The sequence below is a fragment of the Haliotis cracherodii genome, unplaced genomic scaffold, assembly GCF_022045235.1.
Source record: "Haliotis cracherodii isolate W230 unplaced genomic scaffold, xgHalCrac1.p SCAF_4, whole genome shotgun sequence".
In the NCBI taxonomy this organism is placed as follows: domain Eukaryota; kingdom Metazoa; phylum Mollusca; class Gastropoda; order Lepetellida; family Haliotidae; genus Haliotis; species Haliotis cracherodii.
Genome location: NW_027266297.1, coordinates 64,417,517 through 64,429,988, shown reverse-complemented (window position 1 = coordinate 64,429,988; position 12,472 = coordinate 64,417,517). Strand labels below are relative to the sequence as shown.

The window sequence follows — 12,472 nt, the reverse complement described above, 5'->3', positions numbered from 1 at the left end:
CAACTCTGCACAGCGAATCGCGGCGCCGTAGACGATTGGGCCACCCGTGCCCCCGTTACACATGACCTTGACCTTGTTAAATGGTGTCTGTTTGTTGTCTAGCGCCGCACTCAGCAATTGCCCAGCTATATGACGGCGGTTTGTAAATAATCGAGTCCAGACCAGACAAACCAGTGATTGATATCATGAACATCATCTACGCAATTGGGATACGATGATATGCACCAACCAAGTCAGTGATCCTGACCACACGACCCCTTTAGTCGCACTGATGCCGATATATAGTGCCAGCTCATTGAGATACCCCACTCAGACATAGTATACTGACTCCGAGCCGACCAGTCCGTGTTTTAGACCCTTAATGCCGAGCGCCAGACAGGAGAACAACAAGTACCATCTTTTAACGTCTTTTGGTATGACGCGGTCGGGGATCGAACCCCGGACCTTCCGCTCTCCGGGCGGACGCTCTACCATTAGACCACGGAGGCGGTCCCATTCGTGAAAGGCATTGTCCGGATACCAGTCCCTCGCCAACTTTAGACCAATATGTGACCTTTGACTAACCCAAATACAACCTATTGTATGGCTATTTGCGATTACAGGAATTCTGAGCACGCACGGAACATCTTTTATACGATGAAAGTGAATGTTATTTATATATGCACAGACACACTTTATGTTTGTGAACATTCCCCATGTATGACACACATACATACTGCTGAGTAATGGTACATAGAAGATCAGTGGGTGTCCGTCGTTCTGTTGAACATTAACTGTCCTACCCAGAGGTTACATTAATAGTGAGTGAGTGAGTTTGGTTTAACGCAGCTTTTAACAGTACTCCAGTTATACCGCCGCGTGTCAGCTTAATGTGGGAGGAAAGCCCGAAGTGATGCAGGTCTCAGACGTTTACCACTTCGGTGAAACCCACGAGCACGGGTATGGTGCTGACAAACCTTGAAACATAATTGGGGCGAACCGGGATTCGAACCAAGAATCATAGGTTTCTGGCGTGCCCAAGGGACGCAACTCTGCACAGCGAATCGCGGCGCCTTAGACGACCGGGCCACCCGTGCCCCCCGGTAACATTAATAGGAAGAACTACATACATAAGGGTCAGTGACGATTCCGGGTTAGATTAGTCTCCAGCAGACCATACTTGCCGTAAAAGGCGACTGCTTGTTGTAAGAGGCGACTATCGGGATCGGAGGGTCAGACTCCTGATTTGGTTGATGCATTACGTCGTATCCTAATTGCGTAGATCGATGTTTACGATGTCAACCACTGGATTGTCTGGTCCAGACTCGATTATTTACAGAACGCAGTCATATAGCAGTAATATTGCTGTGTTCGCCGTTAAACAAAAAAACAAACAAAACATATACAAGGATATGTAGCTAAGCAACGGATTGTATTTTAGCATTTGTCTAAAAAGCAGTATGTAAAAACACAAATACACAGGAACACAAACTGCAGTTAACTTTAAACTGGTTAATCGGGTGGTTGGGTAGCTCAGTGGTTAAAGTGTTCGCTTCGTCACATGGGTAATTTAAATGGGTGAAGCCCATCCTTGATGTCTCTAATATGTTGCTGGAACATTTGCTGATGAGTTCAAGTTTTTTCATCGAAACTACGGTTGTCTGACAACTCATTCGCCCATTGTAAACGAATACGATTTACGGTTTTTTTATTCGATATATACTTTGAACAAACCAAAATGTAATATATCGACAAGACAACAACAACTTTCCGACAGTCAACTTTCCTTTCATGAAGAGCAATATTCAAGAAGCTACAGCCTTCGATTCATGTTCTTTCTACCCCGGAATCTTCACGGGTCGCGAGGTAAGATCCGTTTAATTACAATATAGATCTTGGTTATCGGTAAGATCGATTTGACTGGGCGACGCCATTTTGTTTGAAGCAAGTGCAAGTGATATGAGAGATGGAATCTGATTGGTCAATAGGAGGGACATAGAAGGGACATTACTTGTTATAGCCACTGGTGGCGCTACAATCGAGCCTGGAAATTCCAGCCTTGTTCGGCAAGGGTAGAAACTGGACTTTTATTGTCAGTTAACGCCCTTGCCTCGGGAAGATGGACTGGAATCATACTGAGGCCTAAAACAACAAACAAATAAAACGTGATGTTTTATGTTTATTATTTTTATTAAAAAGGTATGAACATTGTACCGGTTGTACAGGAAACTATACATGGGTTTCAACAAAGTTCCGTTTTGTAAAAAATGAAAATATGTGAGTATTAATGGGACAAAACTGCAACTTTATTTCATTATATTTTGATCATACATAACGCTTGATAATGGTATTAATATCTTTAAACATAATGGGATACGAGGGGAAATCACCCTGCTGTGAAGGGTTTCCAAATGCAACTAAGTTTTCCAAAAAACTCATGTGAAGGTGATAAACGTTGCCATTGAGAGAATGTTTTCAACAACTCCTTCCTAGCCGAGAAAATAATGTAATCCAGCTATTTGACGGCGTTTTTTTTGTTTTTGTTTTGTTTTTGTTGTTGTTTTGTTTAACGCCGATCAGACGACAAACCAGTGAATGACATCATGAGCATCGATACACGCAACTGGGATACGATGACATGCATCAAGTAAGTCAGCGAGCCTGACCACCCGATTCCGTTAGTCACCTCTTACGACAAGCATGGTCGCCCTTTTTACGGCAAGCATGGGTTGCTGAAGACCTATTCCATCCCGGATCTTCACGGTTCTGGCGGCCTGTGAGTGAGTTGAGTATAACGGCTCTGTGAACAATATTGTATCATAACATTTCAGCCTTAAGTGGGAGGACAGCCTGAATTTATTCCCGTCTCAGACGAAACCCACAAGCACGGCTATGGTGCTGACAACCGACACATAATAAGGACAAACCGATTGACTGACTGATTTAGAAGATTTAACGTGCGCTTTCCGACTGTAGCGTATTTCGCACACGGGCCTGGACAGACCATTTAGTGTATTCCGAAAAGGGTGAAAGTGGTGTGTGCAACCCAAGAGGGGGCTTTTAGGGGTTGCTTAATTATATTGAATTTTTGGAATAAATGAGGGACAAACCGATTCGAACATACAATTATATGTTCTTGCGTGCCCAAGGGACGCAACTCTGCGCAGGGACTTGCGACGACTTCCCAAACGTTATTATTTTCGCCTAAATCATATCCTTCAATTCAAATAAAGCACATGTACACAAACAAGATTGAACAACAAAGTACATAACACGGAAATATAATCAATATGTGAAACTCCTCTCAATGATCGGAAGTTAATTGAACGAGGTGCCAGATGGTCCTTGTAAAATATGTTGGTAAGAGGAAAACTAAGTTGAAAGTTTAAACACCCAGTTTACACATAAACACATAATCCAACAGTGTCGTAGATGGCCAAAGTTATTCTTGGTGTGTCTCGTGGCATCGTGTGCAGGTGTCCAACATGGACGAAGGTTAAATTTAAGCTTCTGTCGTTTTGCTGACAAGGAAACACAGTGTGGATTTCACAAAACAACATTCACTCACTCAAGGAACAGATGCAAACATCGATCACTGTTAATACAAGTAAAATCTGCAATTACGTGTATTGAATTTTGTTTGATCCAAGATGGCGGACATTTCCGACCGGAAACGTATTAACGAACTGATTTTCCGGTTCCTTGTAGTTCGTTATATCCATGTTCTACTGTATTCTACGACCCACACAATGGTAAATGATAATATATCTCAAAGTAGACGGGACTTTTGAACTGGTTTGTTTCAGTTGGTATATCCCTGTTTATTATATCCCTGTGTTTTGTGTTTTTTGTATTTGTCATCCATGGCCTGCTTCACCAGAAGAGGAAGAGTGAGTGAGTGAGTGAGTGAGTTGGGTTTAACGCCGCTTTTAACAGTATTCCAGTTATATCACGGCGTGTCAGCTTAATGTGGGAGGAAAGCCCGAAGTGATGCAGGTTTTAGACGTTTACCACTTCGGTGAAACCCACGAGCACGGGTATGGTGCTGACAAACCTAGAAACATAATCGAGGCGAACCGGGATTCGAACCCACAATCATAGGTTTCTGGCGTGACCAAGGGACGCAACTCTGCACAGCGAATTGCGGCGCCTTAGACGACTGGGCCACCCGTGCCCCCAGAAGAGGAAGAGGACGCACCTGTTGTAAGAAGTAAGGCAACTGGGGGTATATCATTGTCACAACATTGTTTCTCGAACAACCGAGTTCTGTTCAAGGATATTCAAAGGAAGTTCAAGTAGACAGTCATTCTCGTTGTTTCGAGCTCGACGTATGCTATCCGTCTCGACTGAATCCGAACTGTCGGACTTGTCGGACTCAATGTTACACCTTGTAACTGGGGTCGTGTTTGCACGTGCAGAACGAGATTCTTCGTCTGTGACTTTGTTCAGCACGTGTACGATGAGAGGTAGAAGAAAGAAGTGGCCAATCCCTGATCCGATGCAGACAGCAAGCAAAATCCATACGTTATAGGTCATAGTGCACAGCATGAGGATGTAGCCAATCAGAAAGTGGATTGTATAGGCCAAGGCTTTCCACATCCGGGACACGTAGTGGGCCACGAACGTGCCCTGCCACCTGCGACAGAAGAATATTTAACCAGTCACACGTCACAGTCACAAGTGTAAAGGGGGTTTATGGTTTAATGAACCACTTTAACGATTAAACACTGGGGTCCGATCGTTTTAACATACTTAAACCATGTCAAACATTTATAGCACCTAAAATGCTCAAAAAACATTGTTTTGTTGAATGTATTTACAAAAGAATATTCACGAACTCCATGCTCAACTGTGAGAACACTGTGTGAGTTTGAGTGATGCACGTGAAAAAATGTTCCCCATAGGTCTTCAGCAACCCGTAAAAGGCGACTATGCTTGTCGTAAGAGGCGACTAACGGGATCGGGTGGTCAAGTTCGCTGACTTGGATGATGCATGTCATCGCATCCCAATTGCACGGATCGATGCTCGTGATATCAATCACTGGGTTGTCTGATCCACACGCAATTATTTACTGACCGCCGTCATATAGCTGTAATATTGCTGAGTGCGGCGTTAAACAATAAACAAACAAGCAAAAAACTCTGTTTGTACGGAAATAGGGTTCGCTGCAGCCTACACTACGTGTATGTTGTACCTGTTGGTGGACTTTCTGGTTTGGAGGATCTTGCCGATGTGGTAGTAGAACTTAGAGCCTTCGTACACCACAGATAGGACAGACGAAAACACCATAGCTGTCACCAGTCCTGGTAGAGAAAACGTCCTTCAATATGGGGATATGTTAGAACATGTTACATACATTCATTTCTCGAATTTTGATCATTGGGGATTGAGATTTGGTTAGGGTGTTTTTGTAAATATTGTTTTTGTTTTTTTTGTTGTTGTAAATATGGTTTGGTGGTGGATAAGATGGTGGGTGGTGGAGTAAGGGGTGGATTCAAGGAGTACGTTTGTAGGAGACGGGGTAAGATGCTGGGAGTTGGAGTAAGGGGTGGATTCAAGGAGTACGTTTGTAGGAGACGGGGTAAGATGCTGGGAGTTGGTGGTGGGTGGTGGGTGGTCGAGTAAGGGTGGTGGAGTTTATTAAGAAAGTACGGAATTATTTTTTGCTTTTTGTGATACCACACGCCCCGTAATCGGCTTAAAAAACAACCTATTTGGGGGCGTGGCCTAAAGTTACCGGCGCAGCGGTAACAAATGTTTTCATTTGCTGTTACGTTTTTGCGATGTAATATAACAATTAACAGTCAGTAAGTATTTTTTGATAGGCATTACTTAGAAGTTGACGGATGACAAAGTAGATACAATTTATGGATAACAATTTCTTTATTAATGTAAGGGATAACAGTAATTAAAGAGGTTGTAATCCATAAATTGTGGCCATTTTGTAGTCGGTAACTAGCGTATTATTACTTACATCCTGTTCGGATAATAAAACACCAGCTGCCCTCGGCCCTATTTCACACAATAAATGCCTGTCAGGGATTAATCCCCTGAGTAAACACCTGAAGGCATCTTCAGTGTTATTTACCAAGGTGACTTAAGTTGTGTACATGGATGAGCAGACAGAAAAAAGACGTTGTATATTACAGCAGAAGGCAGACTGGGCGTCGGCCCGATCGCCATGATAGTTAAAACTGGGCAGCGCGTCAAACAACGGAACCCCGTTTTAACCCGAGTACGGGGTTTCCCCTCCACGGCGGAATTTTCCGTTTAGGGGACGATTTCGCCTGGGTTTTTTTATATCGGTTTTACGTTAGGTCCGATTTTCAAATTACACTTGCCAGCATTTGTGATTAAGCATGCCCTAAATTATTCAAGTCTGCTACGTTACTATGCTCACTTTATTTTCCCTTTAAGGGCTAAGCTCACGACGAGGTCATTCACTGTTTGACGTACGATACTTCCACTTGTGCGGTTGGGTTCCCTGAGGACATGGCAAACCGTCTTCCTGGAGGGATAAGCCTCAAAGGAATTTCTATACTGCCATGTTTATCATTTACTACAAGTTGAAAACAAACGGAGATTGTGATGGGTGGCTAAGGTGGTGGATGGTTGGGTAAGGAGGTCGATGGGTGGGTAAGGTGGTGAATGGTTGGGTAAGGAGGTCGATGGGTGGGTAAGGTGGTGAATGGTTGAGTAAGGTGGATGGTTGAGTAAGGTGACGGGTGGTCTTTTAAAGTGTCGGATGGTCGTTTAAGGAGATGGAGTAAGGAGGCGGATGGTCGTTTAAGGAGGTGATGGTCGTTTAAGGAGGCGGATGGTCGTTTAAGGAGGTTGATGGTTGAATAAGGAGGCGGATGGTTGCGTAAGGAGGCGGATGGTCGTTTAAGGAGGTGGATGGTTGGGTGAGGAGGTGGATGGTCGTTTAAGGAGGTTGATGGTCGTTTAAGGAGGCGGATGGTCGTTTAAGGAGGTGGATGGTTGGGTGAGGAGGTGGATGGTCGTTTAAGGAGGTGGATGGTCGTTTAAGGAGGCGGATGGTTGGGTGAGGAGGCGGATGATCGTTTAAGGAGGTGGATGGTCGTTTAAGGAGGTGGATGGTCGTTTAAGGAGGCGGATGGTCGTTTAAGGAGGCGGATGGTCGTTTAAGGAGGCGGATGGTTGGGTGAGGAGGTGGATGATCGTTTAAGGAGGTGGATGGTCGTTTAAGTTGGCGGCTGGTTGAGTAAGGTGGTGGATGAGGGTTTAAGGAGGTTGATGGTCGTTTAAGGAGGCGGATGGTCGTTTAAGGAGGCGGATGGTTGGGTGAGGAGGTGGATGGTCGTTTAAGGAGGTGGATGGTCGTTTAAGGAGGTGGATGGTCGTTTAAGGAGGTGGATGATCGTTTAAGGAGGTGGATGGTCGTTTAAGGAGGTGGATGGTTGGGTGAGGAGGTGGATGGTCGTGTATTGGGGAGGATGGTAGTGTAATGGAGTACCTGATGACGTAAGGGGTGGGACATATTGTGAGTGGGGTGGGTGGGGCACTACAACCACTGACCGTGCATGGAGTCGAGATACCAGGACCGGAACAGGAGACTGGATGATGTCCACAACTGAAACGTCATCTGAAATATAACCATGGCAACCAAATATACACATACATACACGGTGCAAAGCTGGAAGGGAACGATATGTTTTACAGATCCCGACACTGGACACAATAACTCGTAATGATGATAAAATATTGAACTGATGGAATAAGGTGATGTCTTTTAAATATAGTGCTCGTGGGTTTCACCGAAGTGGTAACCGTCTGAGACCTGCATCACTTCGGGCTTTCCTCCCACATTAAGCTGCCACGCCGTGATATAACTGGAATAATGTTAAAAGCGGCGTTAAACCCAACTCACTCACTTTTAAATATACTCCCAGGCCCTTCAGAAAATTCTTTCCGCCGGTTTGCGGGAAACCTTTAACTGAAGAGGAGCTTTTTGGTTTGGAAAATGTTGCAAAGAAACAACTAAGGTAGATGTCGGTGGGCTTTGATGTATCGTTTTATTGTTTGGGGAGCGAAAAAAGAGAAGGGTGAAATTGGACACAAGATTTTGACCTTTTATAGTGATCAGAAATATGCACTGTTCATTGTATTAGTAGTGGAGAAGCCTAGTGGTTAAAGCGTTTGAACTCGTTTGAAGGTACGGATCGCTGGGTACTTCCCGCATGGGAACAATGCCAGTGAATGAGTTGGTTTTAAGGCACTATGAACTTTATTTCATTATGCCCTGGCCAGTCGTTGTTGTTGTTGTTTAAAGCCGCACTCAGCAATATTCCAGCTGTATAACGACGGTCTGTATACAAACGAATCTGGACCAGACAATCAAGTGATTGATATCATGAGGAGAGATCCACGTAATGGGGATACGATGACATGCATCAACCAAATCAGCGAGCCTGACCGCCCGACCCCGTTAGCCGCCTCTTACGACAAGTATAGTCGCCTTTTACGGAAAGCTTGGGTTGCTGAAGATCTGTTCTTCAAGGTCTTTCTGGCCAGTCAGCTAATATTGAGGAAAGACGAAAGTGTCGCAGGCCATATACTTTTATGCTTCGGTGAAACCCATCATCAAAGGAAGTAAACAGGCGAATCTGGGATTCGAACATACAACAATCGGATCCTGACTGGGATAAGGGACGCAACTGTGCGTGGTGGGTGGCAGCTCTTTAGACAGCAGGATCAGCTGTATCCTATTCGAGTGACATCTGTATAGCATCAGACAAGAAAGCAATGCCTTTATGTCTTTTAGGATAGGCAAATCTCGAGTCAGTATCCGTTTCTACAGAAAGTAGAACACTTGCTTTATTCGGGCCAACGGGTGATTCGCCGGCCTGAGGCGACGTCTAGAGTTGCGTCCCTTAAGTGTGTTCGAATCCCAGTTCTCCAGGTATCGGCTGATCATGAGTTCTAATCAGGGATTCTGCCATATTATGACGCCCAAACTAATGAGTTTCATATAAGCGTTACAATTCTACGTCTCCCGTGTTTAGCCACGACAACGTGATATAACTTAAATACTACTTAACGTAACCCACTCAATCATAAGGACCTACTTTTACGTAAATACTACTTAACCTAACCCACTCACTCATAAGGTACTTTTACGTAAATGCTACTTAACCTAACCCACTCACTCATAAGGAACTACTTTTACGTAAATGCTACTTAGCCTAGCCCACTCAATCATAAGGAACTACTTTTACGTAAATGCTACTTAACCTAACCCACTCAATCATAAGGAACTACTCTTACGTAAATACTACTTAATCTAACCCACTCGATCATAAGGAACTAATTTTACGTAAATACTACTTAACCTAACCCACTCACTCATAATGAACTACTTTTACGTAAATACTACTTAACCTAACCCACTCACTCATAAGGAACTACTTTTACGTAAATACTATTTAACCTAACCCACTCACTCATAAGGAACTACTTTTACGTAAATACTACTTAACCTAACCCACTCACTCATAAGGAACTACTTTTACGTAAATACTACTTAACCTAACCCACTCACTCATAAGGGGCTACGCTTACGTAAATACTACTTAGCCTAACCCACTCACTCATAAGGAGCTACTTTTACGTAAATACTACTTAACTTAACACACTCACTCATAAGGGTCTAGATCTCATATTTCAGAAGTTCAGAATCATCGTTTACTTCACTGACATGCAAAATAAATATTTGTGATATTCCAAGGGATCACGTGTTTATGTGGGTCGCCATGGCCAACGTTCGGTCACGTGGCGATAGCTTTGCTATCGGTTGTCTCCCAATCTTTGGGCCAACCATGTGCTTCATCTACCATACCCGATGTTTGTTGACAATGAGAAAACAACAAGAAATAGCTCAAAAGGACCTGAGACAAGCTCTCCTTGTGAAACCTGACCACCCCAAGCACAGTCGCCTCTTACGGCAAGAATGGGATGCTCAAAACATATTTTCTACCCGGATCTTCACGGGTCGACCTACGTCCTACAATGTGGCCTTGCCTTGACGTCTTATGAATGTGTTCAAAGGTATGTATGTATTGACAGCTGGGCAAGGGTGGGTTGCTGAAGCCCTTTTCTAACCCGGATCTTCTCGGGTATCATACATAAATACGAAAGTGGATGAATAGATCCGTTTTTATTATTGTCTGACCTTACAACTGTTGACTGATCTAAATGTTTTCTTGTATTACACAACAACTACAACAACAACAACAACAAAGGTGAAGTTAACTTACGATGTGGTGGCCGTGGTGAGAGATATGATCCACCGACGGAGGTGACGTTCCTGGGTTCGACTCCGTGGTCGTCATATGATGATGATGATGGTGTTGGTGATGGTCCTCCATGTCTCTTTTTCAAATACGAGTCCACAGTCTCTCGGGGCACACACAAACGTCCCTTTACTCCGACAGCGTCCCTCGGGGTAAACACAACTGTCCCTAAACAATGCCAGCGTCTCACAGGGTATAACACAAGCGTCCCCACACACTACCAGCGGTTCTCAGGGTATAACACAAGCGTCCCTAAACAACGCCAGCGTCTCCCAGGGTATAACACAAGCGTCCCTACACCCCGACAGCGTCCCTCGCGGTAAACACAACTGTCCCTAAACAATGCCAGCGTCAACCAGGGTATAACACAAGCGTCCCCACACACTACCAGCGTCTCTCAGGGTATAACACAAGCGTCCCCACACCCAGGCAGCGTCTCTATGGGTAAACACAAGTGTATCTACACCCTACCAGCGTCTGTCGGGGTCAACACAAACGTCTATATACACTGCCAACGTCTCTCATGTTAAACACAAGCGCCCCTCCCCCTGACAACATCTCTCGGGTAAACATGTGTCCCTACACACCACCAGCGTCTCTAAGGGTAAACACAAGCGTCCCCACACACCACCAGCGTCTCTCAGGGTAAACACAAGCGTCCCCACACCCAGGCAGCGTCTCTATGGGCAAACACAAGTGTATCTACACCCTACCAGCGTCTGTCGGGGTTAGCACAAACCTCTCACCCATTCAACCATATTAAGGGTACACAGAAGGGCTCCTCCCCGCCACAAGAGACATTCGCCGTAAGGAGCACCTCTACGGGTACCAACAAGCGTCTACCCCTTGCAAACTTACCCGTGGGTATACACAAGCGTCCACCAGCGTTACAATGATCCTTAAATTATCGGTACACATAAGCGTCCGTCACCTTTTAAGGTTCCATATTGATGAACACATCCCTCGACGTTACAATGATCCCTGAGTGTGCACACAAGCGTCCGTCACCGCCACAAGAGCCCGTATGGATGCTCACAAGCGTGCCTCGACCCTACAAGGGTCCGTATGGGGACATACACGAGACCCTCCTTGCACCCGTTTCAGGGGGTACATACAATCGTTCCCCACCCCTAAGGTCCGTCTGGGTACACAAATCAAACCTGTACTCTACAAGGCCACCCTTGTGTATCCACAAGCACCCGCACCCTGCACAGTCGACACAACACTGATGAGAACGGGGGTCAACTCTGCATAGTGTAAGTTGATATAGTGTCCTGCTTCGTTTTGGCTCGCCTATCTCTTCTCTGCAAGCTAGGTCGGAGAGTGGGAGGGCCGACTGACGCTCACAGTTATGTCAATAACTATCTATTATCTGAACCACACTGGACACGAGCATGCGAGTGAGTCTGTGGTTCTCACTTTGCCAGCAGGTATTGTTCTTGATATGTTAAAATAAACACCGGATGAAGGTAATCCCTAGATAGATGGATGTTAATGGGTAAAGCTACAGTCTGTTCCACAATCAAGAGAGCGTAACGCCCAGACAGTATATACTAGACTAAGATCTAGTCTCTGAGATGAACATATTTAACAGAAAAAAACAGTTGTTAAATTATATACTACTCAAAAGAAGTTCAGGATCACCCGATTCTTTCATATTGGTAATGTAAATCTGTCATGGCATGAGAGATTAACTATGGTAATATGAAAGAATCAGGTGATCTTTAACTTCTTTTGAGTAGTATAGTTATAATAAAAAAGAGACTAGGGACTTTCTTCAGTTTACGACACTGCAGTAATCTAGACTTGCCAAACATTATAGACTTGCATGGGCAGTATTGGCTGTATTTGTTTCAGGGTCTGTATGACAGACTATGTGTACACTACATGTGTGTCTAGGCGTTAACGCGGATGATCAAACTTTTGTACTACATGTGTAGTTAAAAAAGATAGTATGTTTTATCATCCATTTCATCGCATTCACAAAGTAAATTGTTGTTTTGGGATTTTCCAGGTCATCGTGAACCCTCGCGTCGTTTGAATACGACAAAAGAAAACATTGCGTATAGAGCAATCTTCACTTTGATAAGCGGAACACAGATTAGAATTCAATGCGTTGAGACATTCTACATGTTATCTGTTGCGTCACCGGGTGATCGCGAACGTGAAGTGCGGGCTT

At 44.5% G+C, this 12,472-nt stretch overlaps 1 protein-coding gene across 1 annotated transcript; it reads right to left on the bottom strand.

Annotated features, from left to right (window-relative positions):
- Positions 1-4,161: 4,161 nt before the first annotated feature.
- On the bottom strand, positions 4,162-11,812 carry LOC139480141 (protein SLC31A2-like). Its single transcript, XM_071263173.1, has 4 exons — positions 10,258-11,812; positions 7,520-7,586; positions 5,175-5,283; positions 4,162-4,615 (listed from the first exon to the last, which is right to left on the bottom strand). The coding sequence occupies exons 1-4, from the start codon at positions 10,366-10,368 to the stop codon at positions 4,216-4,218; spliced, it is 687 nt and encodes a 228-aa protein (XP_071119274.1). The 5' UTR covers positions 10,369-11,812; the 3' UTR covers positions 4,162-4,215.
- Between the last annotated feature and the right edge of the window lie 660 nt (positions 11,813-12,472).

Excerpts from the sequence above, each read along its gene's own strand:
- LOC139480141 (XM_071263173.1), bottom strand. The coding sequence starts at position 10,368 with ATGGAGGACCATCACCAACACCATCATCATCATCATATGACGACCACG. Across the intron at positions 5,284-7,519 it reads GTATCTCGACTCCATGCACG|GACTGGTGACAGCTATGGTG; the intron begins GTCAGTGGTTGT and ends TTTCTCTACCAG. Across the intron at positions 4,616-5,174 it reads ACCAGAAAGTCCACCAACAG|GTGGCAGGGCACGTTCGTGG; the intron begins GTACAACATACA and ends CTTCTGTCGCAG.